The 17693-nt window shown below is 47.9% G+C and overlaps 1 protein-coding gene across 9 annotated transcripts in view; it reads right to left on the reverse strand.

Moving 5' to 3' along the window:
- DMD (dystrophin) overlaps window positions 1-17693 on the reverse strand; it is a 1834617-nt gene that overhangs the window by 101162 nt on the left and 1715762 nt on the right. For all 9 annotated transcript variants that reach the window (XM_030304767.1, XM_030304766.1, XM_030304769.1 and 6 more), the window contains one exon: window positions 4732-4806. In XM_030304767.1, coding sequence (XP_030160627.1) covers window positions 4732-4806 — 75 coding nt within the window. The remainder of the gene's footprint in view (window positions 1-4731; window positions 4807-17693) is intronic.

The following is a 17693-nucleotide window of genomic DNA, read 5'->3' on the forward strand; positions in this document are numbered from 1 at the left end:
CATTAAACCGATTACAAACTGGGGACACTATACGCCCATGGTGAAGCTCCCAACTTAAACAGCAAACGCTCTATGGTGGATACAAGTGTGTTATTCGGGTTTCTGCAATATTGGCGCTTTGATAATAAAGTGAAAAAACATAGAAGACCAAGGGCTTTAATGGAGGTAGCACTGCCTATTTCCTAAGGCATCAGTAATTCCAACTCTCCGCTGGCATCAGGAGATCCCTGAGATAACACCATTAATTTTCATTAAAGCAAAAGTTGGCAGAAGCGACCTCTGGTTGGAAAAGCTAGCCAGGACAAGTTTTATTTGCCTGTTCCACAGACAGTAGCCCTTTCTCATGGCTTTCCAGGCACAGAGATGACAGCACGGGAGGAAGATAAACCTAAGCAAACAGCGAGTGAAGAGGAAATTCTTCAATCATCTACTGAACAGTTAGGTACTGTGACCACAGAGCTTTTCAAAAGGGAAGGGAGAGGCACTCTCTTCATTCTATAGTCCTACCACACGTGGAACCCTCCAGCCACGTATGAGAATCCAGCAATTAACTGAGATAAATACACCCTCGTTGGGCTATCCCGCAACCTTTTTCAAAGAGGACAAAAGTCGTGCTCGGAAAGGACAGGCTGAGAGTTTCAAATCTGTTTACAAGTGGAAAGTCCACATCCGACGCTCGGAGCTTCACTTCACTACGAGGCTATAACCTCAAGCGGCCGGACTTTTTTCTAGTATCCAATTCCCCCACTTTCCCCACATGTATTGGAAATTTTGACATACGTTGAAGTGACAGAAAATGAGACATATTCGTGAAGAGAATCATGATTTAACAGGAGAAGCGCAGACTGTCTAAATCCGAGGTACAAAGCGACGTTACGGAAAGAGACGGTCAGTATGAGGTTTCCCATCTCGCCTATTGTGGGGCCTTTTCAGAGTGTGACTTTTAGGACCTCCCAGAAATATACTATATACTATAAAACCTTTAGAGTAACAGGTTCATAATTATCCCTTTACCAATGGAAAGCATTACCTCTTTCCAGCTATGGTACATTAACAGGTCCCGGAGGAAATCCCAGGCCTGGGGAGCCCTTTAAAAACCACTTAACCCCTCCCCCGTTCATGCTCTGTCTCTCTCTGTCCCCAAAAAAATAAATAAACGTTGAAAAAAAAAATTAAAAAAAAAAAAAAACCACCTAAACTTGGCAGCTATGTAGCTGAAAAGTGACAGCTTCAGACTATAAGCTACAAGGAAATGGAAGCGTCAATTTACTTCTGTTCGTGCATCCATTCCATGAAAAAACATCTTGAATCGTACTGTGTGCCAGGCTTCGTGCTAAGCACCGGAGAGGCCCAGATAAAGAGGAACACAGACGCTCTCCTGCCAGGGGAATTCACTTCTGGGACAGCTCTTCCTCATCTCTGGGGCCCAAGCCACATGCCAGCAACGCTCCTGGGCCGCCTGCTAGAGCCTCTGCAGACCCCGGGGTCAGGCGCCTTCATTTCTGAAGACTCAGCAGCCCAGGTTCACAGCTCTCTCTTCCCCAGTCCTGGCCCCCCCTCCGGAAGACCCCAACATGGGCGGAGCTGACGTGTCGGCCCTTCTTGCCTCACCTCCCTGCGTTCCTGTTTCATCTCCATGCAAGTTCACATCTACTCCACCCACTCAGGCGGTCACAGCCTGCACCTGGTCACCTGGACTTGTTCCACAGTGTTTAGCTATGCTCCTCTCCGACCACAGCCTCTCGGCCTTCCAGGGACTTCCACACCAGCTCTTCCTCGAGCTCCCCCAACGGTCAGCCTCTTGAGCCTTCTCCCTCCCGATGACCAGCTTGCACGTGAATTCACAGCTCCTCTGCCCCAACGGGGCCTCGACAGACATCCCTTCAACCACCGAACCGTTCTTTTGCCCAAATCCTCACTGCTCTTGCCCAGCTGTCCTCTGCCCACCTGGGCTGGACCCACCCGGCCCCCGAGTACTGAGCGAGCCCGGACAAAGGCCACAGCCGTGCAGACGGGGACCGGGCCAGAACACTGAGCAGACCGGGCTCCTAATGCTGCTGCTCACATTGGCCCTCTTCTCACCAATGCTCCAGAACCGGGGACCCACGCACAACAACCCTCTCGCCTTCGGCTCCCCATCGCAGCAGAGAGAAAACAAACCTCTACGTGGCTTCCCACAGCTTCCCCCCGCTGGGTCTCCTTAGCTACCCGGACCTGCACAGATAGATCCCTTCCTCGCCGCCCCCCATTACAGCAGCAGAGAGGTGCCCATTCCTTCTCTTGGATCCCACGTTACCTCCCCTAGGCTCCCAGAACTCCCATTGTTTCTTATCTCATCCTCGCCTCTCCTCCTCAGTGGACTCGGGGGCAGCCGGGTGGCTCAACTGGTTAAGCCTCCAACTCTTGACCTCGCTCCGGTCATGATCTCGTAGTTTGTGAGATCGAGCTCCATGCCGGGCTCCGCATGGACCGTGCAGAGCCTCCTGGGGACTCTCTCGCCCTCTCTCTCTCTCAAAATAAATACATGTGTAACTAGACTCAAGTGTCTCTCAACTTCTCAGTACGCCCACTTCATGTACTCCGTCCGGACCAGCTAACTACCACCCCTCGTCCTATCTCCTTCAAAGTAAGCGTCTCCAAGAACTGGCCATGACAGCCATCTTTTCGTCCCCTTCGCACGTACTTTTGAGACCACTTCACCACCTCCCCCGCGCGTCTAACAACCTCCCTGGAGCAACCGACTCCTTGCTGCAAAATCCACGGGGCACTCGTGCCAACTCCATGCTGGCCTCCCATCGACATCTGCCCCCCAGTAGCCGGCCACTTCTTTCCTCCAGACCATACACGGCCCTCTCGCTCTTGGGATCTTCCTTCTCCCCCGCGGGCCTCTCCTCTGCAGTTCCCTCCGCACACTGTTCGTCCCCTGTTGTAAACACTCTTTTCTTCTCCGTCTACACACTCTCCCTAAACATCTACAGGCTGATGAGTCCTAAATATTATTTGTCTATTTCTGCTGAGTAGCACAGCTTTACCCCCACCCCCTTCACCGGGCAGGGCCACCGTTCGCCCAAGCGAGCACCTAGTAGCTTCCTTGGGTCCCCTTCACCCACCTGGTTAAGTACATCACGAAGGCCTGTCACGTTCACCTCTTAAGTATTTCTCCACTGTCTCCACTTCTCTCCATTACTCCAGCATCCATTCATGCCACCATGTTGCCAGTGTAAATATTTTTTTTTAACGTTTTTATTTATTTTTGAGACAGAGAGAGACAGAGCGTGAGCAGGGGAAGGGCAGAGAGACAGGGAGACACAGAATCCGAAGCAGGCTCCAGGCTCCGAGCTGTCAGCCCAGAGCCCCACGCGGGGCTCAAACTCACAGACCGTGAGATCATGACCTGAGCTGAAGTCGGACGCTCAACCGACTGAGCGACCCAGGCGCCCCAGACGACGTTGCCAGTTTAGAGCACCACAACTGCTCAACCAGTCTCTCTGGTCAGGTGCACAACCCGCTCGGTCAACCCACACTCGACTGCACAGGCACGATGACCTTTCTAAATGAAAATCCCACCATGTCATCCCCTTGCGTGGCTCCCCATTGACCTCTAAGCTCTACATAAGTTTCAAAAGCCTTTCACCATCTGCCCCCCACCTGTGTCTCCGGCCAAATGTTTCACCATAGCCCCTTCTTGGGACTCTATGCTTCAGCCAGGCCCCAGTGTGTTCAATTCCTGAATACATCAGCACGTGCTACTCCTTCCAACTCGAACACTCCTAGAGCAAGCGGGACTAATCCTTCTGGACTCACAGAGCTTAGCCACCATTTCCTCAAGCAAAAGCTCACCCCCACAACTAGCTGTTCTCATAGTACCCCTAGTCTACTGTCACATAACTAAATACAGGACTTTGAAACTGTCTCTTCGCTATTCCTCAAGGTGCCCATCAAGTGTGCAACTAGAAACGGGACCACGTGCTTTTGTTTTGTTTTGACCAGTTGTGCCCCTTCTCGACGATCTTCTATTCATTCACCTATGTCTCCAGCCTCTCATGGACCCCCTGGGTCTCCCTCATGAGGCTACGAGTGCCATCCAGGTAGGGCCTGTGCCTGTCTCTCCCATGGTTCTATCATCAGTGCACACGGGCCCTCAAACAATATATTCTACCTCACCTTGATGACAGCGGAGAGGTATAAATAAACTACGAGACGAAGACACAGAGCCGTATGACATGCCACGATTTCCCCACGGACGTGGGATACTCAGCAGAAGCAGAGAAACCAGCCCGTCGTCTGTACTTTTATCATCACATCATTCATCGGAACATTAGCAGTCAAGCTAATAATCTACTCACACCTACAAAATGCGGCAGGGCTAATGCAGCTATTGACTTCTACAACATACCGTTTAGAAGAAGGAGAAACAAAGGCAGAAGAGGGAGAGAGATTTCAAGGTTCAGAAAGGTAACCCTGGACGCCAGTGTCACTAGCTGGGACCAAAACGTACAAATACCTTGTCCAATCAAGGAACGGTGACACAGGAGAGACTCTAGACAATATCACAAAGTACTCTAGGGGCACATTAGGCCACAGACACCTTACTAAAGGGAAATCTATCTTGCAGCTGGGCGTGTGATAGCTATTTCTCCCCCTCTGCAAGTGAAAATACCCCTGGTCCCACTTTTTTTTTTTTAAAGCCAAGACGAACGTCAAGTGTTCCAAGCACTGGTTAATACTCACAGCAAAGGGCCTTCTGCAGTCTTCGGAGCTTCATGGCGGTCCTATAAGCTGAGAACCTGACATTATTCAGGTCCGCTGGGGAAAAAAAGAGACAAAAGAGAGGGCATTTTGTTATTTCATCAGAAAGCACAAAAGCTCCCAGTGTTTCGGAAACAACAACAGGAACACAGAGAAAAAAATCTTTTGTATATCCCCCGAATTTAAAAATTCTATCGCGGTGCCTGGGTGGCTCAGTCGGTTAAGCGTCCAACTTTGACCATGATCTCTTGTGGTTGGGGGAGGTACAAGCCCCAAGTTGGGCTCTGTGCGGAGAGCTGAGAGCCTGGAGCCTGCTTCTGGTTCTGTGTCTCCCTCTCTCTCTGCCCCTCCCCTGCTCACACATTGAATAATGTGTTTACTGAATAAAAACATTGAAAAAACATTTTTAAAACTTCTGTCAATGCGAGAAAAGCAAAAAAACCCCAAAAAATGTCTTTTTGCTGTCTGACAATCAGGAAAGCTAAGTTCTGTGAAGGACTCCAGTGGCAGAGCCCACAGGGCATTCATTCATGTAGTCCTTATTCCTAAAAGGGAACAGACACACAGGGAGTCTTTTTCTTCTACACTATAACCTCGGTTCTCTTGGAGTGGATCTTGGCTACACAATTAAAAGAGAACAAGCAATCTATTTTTGAAATAGCTATTAGAACTTCGCAAACAATCAAGGGGCGATGCAATACTTTTTTGAGTTGTTTTTTTTTTTCTTTAGAAGTGTATCGGGGTGCCTGGGTGGCTCAGTCAGTTGAGTGTCCGATTTGGGCTCAGGTCATGATCTCACGGCTCGTGGGTTCGAGCCCCACGTCGGGCTCTGTGCGGACAGCTCAGAGCCTGGAGCCTGCTTCGGATTCTGTATCTCCCTCTCTCTCTCACTCCCCCTCCCCTGCTCATGCTATCTCTGTCTCTCAAAAATAAATAAATATTAAAATTTTTTTTTTAAGTATAGGTGACTTTGTTTTCACGGTAATAATTAAAACAACATTTCATTAATGACAATACAGGAGACCTTCTAAAAAAGATAGAAGTTTAAGACAAAGATCTCAGGTAAATGAAAAGTATGTTTGTAGAATTTAAAAATCACAGTGGGAGAGCTTCAGGCTTGAAAGGATGAATACTGGGTTTATTTATATGATGACTTTTTGTCCAAGTTTTTATCTGAATTCCAGTTAGTTAACAAACGGCGCAAGATCAGTTTCAGGTGCGGAACATGGTGATTCATCGCTCATATACACCACCCAGGGCCCTTCACAGCAAGTGCCCTGCTTAATCCCCATCACCCATTTAATATCATACTTTCTTCTGATGATCAAAGTTACACATGCTCACTGTGGACAACTTGGACATTAAAGAAAAATTTACAATCAAGTAAGCAAATCACCGAGAATCCCCTTACCCAAAGATATGCACTGTTAACCTTTCGAGAATTTCTTAGTGTGTGTGAGTTTGAGATGCATTTTCCAAGAGAACTGGGACTAAAGTAAACATTTAGTTTATACTCTGAGGAGCCATCATCCTAATAGTCAGCACAGGTTAACATCTCAGTGATGGAGTCCGACAGTCTATCAGGCCCAACTCACCTTCCCCAACAGGAAGCTTTACTCAGATAATGCCCTTACTCAAGGGTGTGCAAGCCTTGCAATAAACTGGGCTGTATTTCTTTGCTACCATTTCTGTGTAGGTATGTTTCAGGAACCCAGTTCCAAAAGGCTCCTTGAAGACAAGGACTCTCTCTCCTACTTCTGTCATCTCTCCCAGGGACTTAATATACAACTGCTTTCTGAAAAAGCAGGTCTCCTGCAGCTAGTGAACTGTTGACAGAATGGAGGAACAAACGAACAAAAGAATGAAGGAAAAAAAAAAACAGACAATCGAGTGGCACCCATGACACCAATTCTACTTGGGGGTTAGGAGAGGGAAATAATGTAATGCACCCCCGAGTCGCCTGGTTCAACATTATCAGCTTCACGGCCTTTGCAGAGACCAAACGGAAAAACCTGAATTGACATGAGGGAGAAGAAAAACGATGTCCGTAATTTACTTTAAAATATTCGGCAGACGGGGCGCCTGGGTGGTTCAGTCGGTTGGGCGTCCGACTTTGGCTCGGGTTAGGAGCTCACGGTTCGTGAGTGCGAGCCCCGCGTCGGGCTCTGGGCTGACAGCTCAGAGCCTGGAGCCTGCTTCGGATTCTGAGTCTCCCCCTCTCATGCTCTGTCTCTCAGTAAAATAAAGCATTAAAAAAAAAAAGATGTTTAAAATATTCAGCATAAATATCAACACGAATGACAGTACGCTATCCAGGATACGTATACGTATACGTATCCGGGATACGTATACGTATGCAGGATACGTATACTGGCGAGGATACGGAGCGAGTGGACCTCTTCAGACGCTGCTGGTGGGAATGGAAGATAGTTCAACCACCTCGGGAAACCGGCTGAGTAGTTTCCCATGAAATTGAACACACATCTCTCTTATGACCCAGATATTCCACTCCCGGAGATTTACCAAAAAGAAAGAAAAGCATGTCCACGGCAGTAGCTTTAACCACAGTAGCTAAAATCCTGGCAACAAAGCAACAGGAGAGCGAATAAAGAGACTGTGGCGTACTCCTGCAGTGCGCCGAGTTTAAAGAAAACCCTCACGTGGCCAGTGCAGCATGACGTACGTACGTGTTAGCTTATGCTACGACGCAGAGGCGCTCAGCCGTCTGAGTCAGGAATGCACACTCTAGGGGTGGGTGGCTAGCAATTCATCAAAAAGCCTCACCCCGGAGGTGGCCACTCCAAGTACTTCAGCTATATTTAGCTCCTATCACACCGGGGGATTCATTAATTATCCAAATTAACGCTAGATAGGTCTGCGCTGGTGACGCTAGCGGTTTGCGAAACATGAGGACCGCTGGAAAAGGTTTCGAAACGCTGGCCGCCCTTCCATTATCGGACTCTGAGAAGAATCTAGCAGGCTCTCCACCCAGAGAAAGAGTGCCCTAGGCCGGATTCCAAAAGGTCCACCTGCCGGTCACTGAATTGCTGGTGGCGCGAATTCCATCAGTCAACAGAAGCTGGATCACAATTACCGGGGGAGGGCGGCTTTCAAAGTACCGCTTCCCGGGGCCCGGCTCCCAGATTTTCTTGCTCTGTAGATCCGGGGAGGGACTGACAGTACGCATCCCTAACAACTTTCCAGGAGATTCTGACGCTGCTGGTCCCAGGACCACACTTGGAGACCCGCTGTGTCCGAGGGCTGTGGCCCGGCACGGTGAGGCTCTCTCGCCGAGCACGCAAAAAGGCAGGGCTGGGACTTCACGGTGCCTTTTGCATACGCTTTAGTGAGACTGGTTTCCGCCCCGTGGCTAAGCGATGTTCTTTTGTCACAGAGCCTGTTCGGAGACGGGCCTTCGTTATGAACTGGTAGGTAGGTCCTAGTTATCCAAAGCGTCATTCGAGGGTCAACGGCACGACCCGGAGCTTGTCAGAAATGCAGAATCTTTGGCCCCACCCAGATCCACGAATCAGAATCAACACGTTGAACAAGATCCCCAGGTGATTACTCTAATTGTACATTTTGATGAAATCTATTGTTTGGTGTTGTTAAAGGTCAAGTATGTGTTGTCTTTTGTTTTTCCTTTCTCAAGTTCCACTCTGCGGACTTTTGGGAGGGTGTTCGATGACAACTATGACCGATGAACCCAACAATTCACCCCTGGGATCTATCTGCGGGTCTCTTGTTTATGATGAACACCAGTAAAAAGTACTCGATGTATAAAAAGTGTCTAAACGCGTTCTCCCTCAAAGGCGATTGGTACAGATTCCCTCTCCTCCAAGTGAATTCACTTTTCTCTCCAAAGCTTGTTCTCTGCTCAGGACAACTTGATTCACCTAGGGCCCCCCTTCTGCCCTTCGTGATCTCTCTCTGCTTACCTTTTTGGGTGGTCTCAGCCAACTCACGTCTTGGGGCACTAAGCCACAAGACGCTCATTCCTGGCCTCCCCTCGACAAGGGTGTAACACCAGCAGCGTGATCACGCTTTCCCCACACGTGGCGGCACAGAGTTCCTTCACACGCTCGTGAACGAGCCTCTTTGGCTCTTCTGTAAAATAAGCCACATGGAAACACGGGGACGCCCTTCTTGTCAAGTACACACTACTCCTCCTGTACCACCATCCCGTAGCACTTTCCAAGGAACATGCCTCCAACTCCAAATTTCCTTTCATTCACTGACTTACACACTAGTGTGGGGCGTCGACTGCGTCGATCAAACGTCTGAGCAGAAGGCAGTGGCGAAACTTTCTCTTGTTTTTCTCTTCCTTCCTAAGCCTCCTGTCCGACTGCCCCTGGACTCATCGGCCTAGCCTGTCTTCCTTCTTTCCTAAAACACATCCTTCTCCCACGACCAATTCTACCCCTTTGCTAATTTTCTTGGTTCCATTCAGAATTCAGAACGAACGATCTAAAGGAGGTCAGAAGCTTCAGCCATGTTTCACAGTTTATTTCAAGAACTGGCAAATTCCACCAGAAGCTACATCCAAGCGGGAGAGGCAAGGGTGATCTGACTCTTTCAGGGTGCGGCTCACTACGGAATACTCTCTGAGACAGGCCTCTGGTACATTCCTCCTCTAGCAGCTCTCTCAGCGTCCCCAAAGCAGTTCGAACTTTGTTCCCTTCCAAATCCTTCTGGCTATGGCATTCTGCCTCCGGTTTATCCTCTCGGACACCCTTTCAGCGGACCCCCCACCCACTGCCCTTCTGCCACCAGTTTTCAAGGCACCGTAGTCCAACCTCACCACGGTGCTCAGACAGTGATCTGGAAACATCAGAAGAAAGCAGCTACGGAAAATATCTAGGTTTCATCATAATGCAACAGAAGGCATACAAATGTTTATCTAGTAACCAGCACTGAACCACACCAGAGCTCTGGTGCCCTGAAAGCCCTACTCAAGAGAGATAACCATCTGTGTTGTTTGCGTCTGCCCGTGTTGCTAGGAATCTGCAGTACCACTCCCTCTGGCTTACAGCTGGAGGCGTTGAGTCTCTAGCCTTGGGAAGGCATGTAGGATGCACACAGAAACCTCAAGACGTGAGACAGCTGCGGACAACGCGACACGGTCCCGGGCTGAGGCTGGAACTGACCTGGTAGCTGAAATATGCATGCCCAATAAACCTAAACTCCCCCCCCCCTTCCCCACCCCTGTCCCCCGAGGGAGGGAGGCTGGCCTCCACTTTCCCCGGGAGCTGCCTTTCCAGGACTTGGATCCAAGTTGTAATGAGCTCACCAGCGCTCAGTAACCGGAACTCGAGAGGAGTGAGACTATCCAAGAAACGAGTTACACAACGTTTCCATGGCAGCTGGTAGAAAGCACACTTCAGAAGGATAAAAACGCTGAACTGAACATTCCTCTTCATGACTTGAATTATTTTATCCAGGGCTGGTGCTGGCCTAAAAATAGAGAAATCTAGAAACTGACGGAAGAAGGGCAAATATCAAACTATCTACCTTCTCAAGTTCAATCACCAGCTACTGAAGGGACGGCCCATTTATAGCTTTTATTTTGAGGCACAAAACGAGTAACGGGGGGGGGGGGGGTTGCCCCTTTGTTTAGCCTGGGAATTCCTCTGGACTTTGGTAAATATTTCTGTTGTAAGATTTTTACTTCCAGTTCAGGGGAAGGTGGATGGTAGAAGGTGTCAAATGCCAGAAAAGAGGAACGACAGCTCAAGTCAGAAATCTACACACATTGGACAACGATCTTGCAAAAAGAGTGCACAACACCTCAGCATTTAAAGTCGAGGGAAAACTTGGAAAATATTCTAAGAAATAAACCATTAGGCCCTCTCATTTCCATTTTTTGTTTTGCATTTTTCATTTCAGCTTTACAGCTGGTTTCTGCCGTTCGATCATGCTTCAAAAGTCCTGCTATCTCTGACTGAACTGAGGTCTAGGATTTAAAACAAGGACTATTCCAGTCTGGCTTTCCAATGGCTTGGAAATGAGACTTGGGAAAAAAAAAATGAGACTTTTTGGTAAAGGCTCAAAGTTTTAGTGTGTTTATCTATTAGGTAGGAAGAATGATAATGACCTCATAAAATTAATGAGTGGAAAGAGCTGGATGGCCAAAGATTATTCCAACAGATAAATTAGCGCTGTGGTCTTTGTGTCTTCCTACCAACTCGGTTTCCCCCGAAGAAACGTAATCCAACTCATTCAGGGGACCACGAGTGAAGCATACAATTTGGAGGCAGTATGATCATTTTTGGTACAGTTCCGGCCTGAATGTTTGGCATGCAGGACGAAGTAAACGAATACTGCATATCTATTTGCATCATTTTCCAAAGAAGCCAAAACAAGGCAGTCTCGCCCGCCGGCACCCCTTCTCCTACAGGAAGGTGGCGGATATTTAAATGGATTTGGGGCATCGGGGTGGCTCAGTCGGTTGGGGAAATCAACCGACTTTGGCTCAGCTCATGATCTCACGGCTTGAGATCGAGCCCCGCGTCGGGCTCTGTGCTGACAGCTCGGAGCCTGGAGCCTGCTTCGGACTCTGTGTCTCCCTCTCTCTCTGACCCTCCCCCGTTCATGCTCTGTTTCTGTCTCATAAACATCAAAAAATAAATAAATAAAAATAAAATAAATGGACTCAAGTGTCTCTCAACTTCTAAGGACGTACACTTCACGTACTCTGTCCACACCAGCTAACTACCACCCCTCTTCCTTTCTCCTTCAAATTAAGCGTCTCTAAGAACGGGCTACGACAACCATCTTCTCATCCCCTTTGCATTCTTTCCCCGGCCTCACTCTTCCTATAGTGTTCTAATGGACCTTCCACCTGGCAAGTATTCTCCGGGCCAGGTCAACCTCCCTAGAAGAGACCAGAACCATGGGTCTTAATGAGGCTCGAGACAAACTGAGTAATTTAAACCAAGTCTGCCTTGAAAGCAAGGTAAGCCAGCACATCCAGGCCTCGGGGATTTTAGAGGACAACGCAGAATTACTGGGAACCCTTCGACAACGGGTAGGGTTTCTAGAACTTATCTTTTTTTTTTTTTTTTAATTTTTTTTTTTCCAACATTTATTTATTTTTGGGACAGAGAGAGAGACAGAGCATGAACGGGGGAGGGGCAGAGAGAGGGAGACACAGAATCGGAAACAGGCTCCAGGCTCCGAGCCATCAGCCCAGAGCCCGACGCGGGGCTCGAACTCACGGACCGCGAGATCGTGACCTGGCTGAAGTCGGACGCTTAACCGACTGCGCCACCCAGGCGCCCCTAGAACTTATCTTTTAAAAGTCAGCTGAGAAAGAAGAGGTACATTAACCCATGAGACTTGGCCGTTAATGTTTTTAAATATATTTGAGGCCTTTTAAACTCTAAACTCATTCAAACCTCATCATCAACATAGAACTTTACCCAAATGGGGATAAAGTAAATGTACACAGAGGGACACAGGAAGTACACCTTCAGAGCTACGAGAACTCCAGAAAGCCAAGCCTGTGAACTTAAATTACCACCGAGTGACGCTTCCAGAAGTGAAATGGTATTACTTATTTGCCACCAGGGACCCTCGAGAATTTTTTTTTTTTTTTAATGTTTATTTTTGAGACAGAGAGAGAGAGAGCATGAACGGGGGAGGGTCAGAGAGAGAGGAAGACACAGAATCCGAAGCAGGCTCCAGGCTCCAGGCTCTGAGCTGTCAGCACAGAGCCCGACGCGGGGCTCGCACTCACGGACCGTGAGATCATGACCTGAGCCAAAGTCGGACGCTTAACCGACTGAGCCACCTAGGCGCCCCCCTCTAGAATTTTTCTAACACATGAAGAGAAGAAGCACCTAAGTAGTCCACTGTGGCCCAAACGTGGTGGACTTCAAATTGCAGAAGAGAGAAGGAGGTTATAAGCCAAAAATTAAAAAAAAACAGAAAATTGAGAAGTTCAACGGTGAAATCAAAGATAGCACAAAATCCCGACCGTGGGTTTGCTCGAGGCCTTTCTGGCTCCCTCCTCTGGCCTGGCCTTCCTCAGCAGAGGCTCCCTAACTCTTGGCAACACTGTTCTCCTGAAAGAGGGGATACCCAAATTGGTTTTGCTCCCAGTCCCCTGCTGTGCTAAAAGGTTAGTTGAGAAAGCATGTTCTGTAACAAATGGCCCACATAAAGTTTTTCTGTTGGGGGCGTTACTATAGAGCCTTAAATACCATTTCGGGGAGGGTGCCTGTTGGCTCAGTCAGCACAGCACGCGGCTCTGGATCTCGGAATTGTGAGTTCAAGCCCCAAATTGGGTCTAGAGATTAAATAAAATGAATGAATGAATGAATGAATACCATTTGGGGAGCCGGACAGCTTCCCCAGATAATGGAGAGCTGACTCCTAATGACACTGTGGTGCCATATTCCTATTTAAGTTTCATCTTATTTATTTTGAGGGACAGAGAGAGTGAGCGGGGGAAGGGCCGACAGAGAGGGAGAGAGAGAATCCCAAGCAGGCTCCAGGCTATCAACGCAGAACTGTCAGCGTGGAGCCCGACACGGGGCTCAAACCCACCAATCGTGAGATCATGACCTGAGCCAAAACCAAGAGTCAGATGCTTGACTGAACGAGCCACCCAGGCACCCCAATGGGCCACGTTCCTTTTACTTCAGCTTCCGATCAGAAAGCACTGGGGTGGCTGTGATTCTCAAAACCTTGCCCACCAAAAAATACAAACAAAATAATACTCATGATTTCAAAAGACCGTTTAGGCAAAACTGGTCTATAGCTTTTTAAAAGACCTGCATGGAGCCATAATCCTTCCATCTGTCCTTTCAGTACTTCCTGAGAGGACACAAAGAAGGAAACAGAGGCCAGGCAGGCTGCTCTGGGAAAGTGAGGTTTTAGCAAAGATCTAGAGGGTGATGGGGATTAACCGGGTAGAGGCCAAGAACAAAACAAGATCATGGGCCAGCATGTGTAAAAGGAGGCTCCCAAGTAGACAAGAGCACGGACCATGAAGAATCTTAAGATCAGTAGTGCTGAAATCTCAGAGAGTGAGGAAGAATGGACGCCATGAGGCCTGACAGGCAGGAAGAGGCCTATTCAGGGCCCTCCACATCGCTGTAAGAACTCAACTCGGGATTTCCAGTTACCTAAGGTAGAGGGAACACACTCGTTTCTGTCTCCTTATTCCCGAAACTCTACTAGGATGACAACGTAAGAATTCAAACGGATATCTCCCCAACAGAAGAGGGACAAATCCGGGAAGAAGAGAACAGAGCACAGCTGCAGTATCTGGGAAGCTTGGTAGATGATCTGGTGGTTAACTGACTTAGGAGACCAGAGAAATCCCAAGTCTCAATTAATATGAGGGGAAGAAGAGCAAGTTGGGCCGGGGGGGGGGGGGGGGTGGGGGGGGGGGAGGGACTGGGGGCTAATTAAGAAGGTTCCCAATGTACACAACCAAGGAGTCTCAAAACATCGGAGGCTCCAGGCTCCTGTGAAGGCTGTGATGTGGCTGAAAGATGCAAGGATTGGTTGTCTTTTGAGCCCTGGACACTTTCTCCCCCACCCTAAGCAGCCAAGCGCATCGGCCACTTCCCGCCTCGCATTGATAGAAGGCTGGAGGTTTCATCCCGGGAGAAGCAGACCCAGACATGGGGCAGTGAGGGATAAGCAAGCTTAGGAGTGAGATAAGACACTGGAAACAGAGGGCTTACTTGCCAGGTCAGCACACCCAAAGAATGTAAATCCTTAACTTCACTCCCTGCCCCCAAATTCCACCTTTAGTCAGCCCCTTTTTTTTTTTTTTTTCCCTTCTGTCAACTCACTGAGAAAGCTTCTCTACCTTCAGCACTTCCTGATTTGCTCTCCTGATCCTTGGAAGGCACTTCAATCGGCAAGGTCACGAAATTGGTCATTAATCTCTCATCAGCCTCCCTTGTCATCTTCTTCATGCTCCAATGGTAGGCACACCAGATGAAGCCAATGCTCTTTCCTTCCTGGCTCCCTCTGGACAGAGACCATCAGAGAGTTCATGGCCGGACAGGATTCCCTCTCTTTGACTCAGAGCCTTCAGTCACTGCCCTCCCGCATGTTCCTCAGTCCTGGCAGAGGCAACTCAACTACGGACGCGACTATACCAGCATCGCGAACTTCGCAACTGACCAACCCCCCCCCCCCCGGCCCCGGTCTCCCTCCAGTCTGTTTTAAACTTCATTAATTAAGCAATCTTACCACTCTCTTCATAAATGAGCGCACATCCCAGACTCTCTAGGGCAGGGACCGTTTAATCACATTTTACTCTTTACAATCAAAGCGAGACGATTTAAATGATCACACGTGACTTAATTTTTATGTCTTGCTACAGCTTTTCCTATAACCGAATTCGCAAATCATTTCTGGATAATGGTATGGCCTACTCTTGGGGGGACTGGAAAAGAGTACTACTTTTTCTGCGTGAGATGGACACTGCCTCTTTCAAATCCATCATCCTTTCTCACAGTTGGGGACCCGGGGGGAGAACCTACTTTGATGATGAAATTAAACATTTTCCTCATTTCCTTTAATGGGAGCCTCGACTTCAGCAGTTTCCGGTTTTAGAACGGGCTCAACAGGATTCCCCTACATTCTGAAGTTCCTACCGGGTCTTAGCTTCTCAGCTAGTTGTGGATCCCTTATCTTCCAGGATTTCAACAGATGATCTTTCTCCCCAAACTCCAATCTCTTTCATTCCTCTGGTAAGCAGAGACCAGAGGTCACAAACTGGCTGAATCTAGCCTGCGGATGGGTTTTTTGTTTATTTGTTTGTTTTTGTGCGGTTCATGGATTTTTGGCTCACATAATGGTTTTTTGAACTGTTGACTGATGTGCCAAGAGTTAAAAATTTGTGGAGGCTTCCATTGTCCTGCTTCTCGGGGGCAAGATGAAGACTCGCATTCCTGCATAACAAGAGGAGATGCGGAGGCTCATTTACCCTAAGAGAAGCTTTTCAGGTCGCCCCAGGTCCTACCCAGCCACCTTTAGTCATTTAAATTCCCCGGTTGGGCCCCAGGAAGCATTTCTTTCAGATTCCGGCCTTGGCAAGACCACTCCCTTGCTCTCTCCCAAACTTGTACGTTTGCCCTTTAGTTACCCAGTCTTTTTCCTGTCCTGGTCGAAATTGTCAGCTTCCTCCAATAACTGGCTATTTTCTGGCTCTCAGATCACTCTATGGAAGCAGTTCTAACCGGGTTTTCCAAAAACTTTCCAGCTATTAATTCTTTGGTCTCCACCTCTTACTAACGCAAACTAAGTGACTCTGCCACCAAAAATACTACTGCCTTAATACTTACTTTTCCAGTACAAGAACGGGTGGGAAGACAGAACCAAAATCCCAATCACTCTGCTGACTACATTTCATCAAGTGACAATTACTTATACATTTTTAAATCCTCAATTAACATTTATCTAAGCGCCTATTATGGGCCAAACCATGTACTAAGCTCATGGCTTAAAGATTTAGGCTTCTAAGGGGCGCCTGGGCTAGCTCAGTCGGTGGAGTGAGCGATCCTTGATCTCGCCATTGTGGGTTCGAGCCCCACGTTGGGTGCAGAGATTGCTAAAAAATTAAAACTTTCATAGAAAATTCAGGCTTCTAAAAACGTGAGAAAATACAAAACCAACGTATTCACAAAAATCCAGTACGCATTTCCCGGGTATTTGTGACGTTCCAAGTAATATCCACACAGCAAAGCCTGGTTATGTGAGCATGTTTATATACATACACAAACATACAAAGCAAACAGATGGCTGTGTACAATTTTTATATATCCAACACAAAAGGAGTTTTCAACAGGATTTCAGGTGTATTCCAGTGAACATTTTTAAGGTTAAAAGAACTGAAAAATTTCTATATACGGTATGTTCTTTATGAAACCCTGATTCGTTTCTAAGTGAGCCCATAAAAGCTAAAAGTGAATTTAAATACTCAGTTTACAATCAAAATAAAATCTGGGGCGCCTGGGTGGCTCAGTCAGTTGAGTGTCTGACTTCGGCTCAGGTCGTGGTCTTGTGGTTCGCGAGTTCAAGCCCCGCGACCGGTTCTGTGCTGACAGCTTGGAGCCTGGAGCCTGCTTCGGATTCTGTGTCTCCCTCTCTCTGCCCCTCCCCTGCTCTCTCTGTCTCTCAAAAATAAATAAACATTAAAAAAAATTTTTTTTTTAATTTTTTTTTCAACGTTTTTGTTTATTTTTGGGACAGAGAGAGACAGAGCATGAACGGGGGAGGGGCAGAGAGAGAGGGAGACACAGAATCGGAAACAGGCTCCAGGCTCCGAGCCATCAGCCCAGAGCCCGATAAGTTTATTTATTTTTGAGACAGAGAGAGACAGAGCATGAACGGGGGAGGGGCAGAGAGAGAGGCAGACACAGAATCGGAAACAGGCTCCAGGCTCCGAGCCATCAGCCCAGAGCCTGACGCGGGGCTCGAACTCACGGACCGCGAGATCGTGACCTGGCTGAAGTCGGACGCTTAACCGACTGCGCCACCCAGGCGCCCAAAAAAATTTTTTTTAAATAAATAAAAATAAAATCTATACCAATGCTGATGAAAATGGGTGATATGACTAATTAGAAGCAGCTTCACTTTTCATTCTTATACTTGAGGAAGAAAAGAGGAGAAAAGAATCTGGGGACTACAGAAAGGACTGTGTGAGTTTACCACACCCAGGGCCATAAATGCTGGTGTGCAATAAACGTGGTTTGCATTGAATCAGATTCTGACAGTAACTTGCCTACTTTTACTAGGTTTAAGCAGCTGATGACATGAATTCCACATCTGATTTTTCTGCAAATACTACCAATTCCCAGGGCTATGGGTGCGTCACTAGAAGGATTCTCTTGCTTACCCCTTACAGCTGGAGCTTGGGTTTCTTTTTTTGAAACACACATAACAAAGATATCAAGACTATATAAAGGAGTTACAAT

Source organism: Lynx canadensis, chromosome X (assembly GCF_007474595.2).
Source record: "Lynx canadensis isolate LIC74 chromosome X, mLynCan4.pri.v2, whole genome shotgun sequence".
Taxonomy (NCBI): Eukaryota; Metazoa; Chordata; class Mammalia; order Carnivora; family Felidae; genus Lynx; species Lynx canadensis.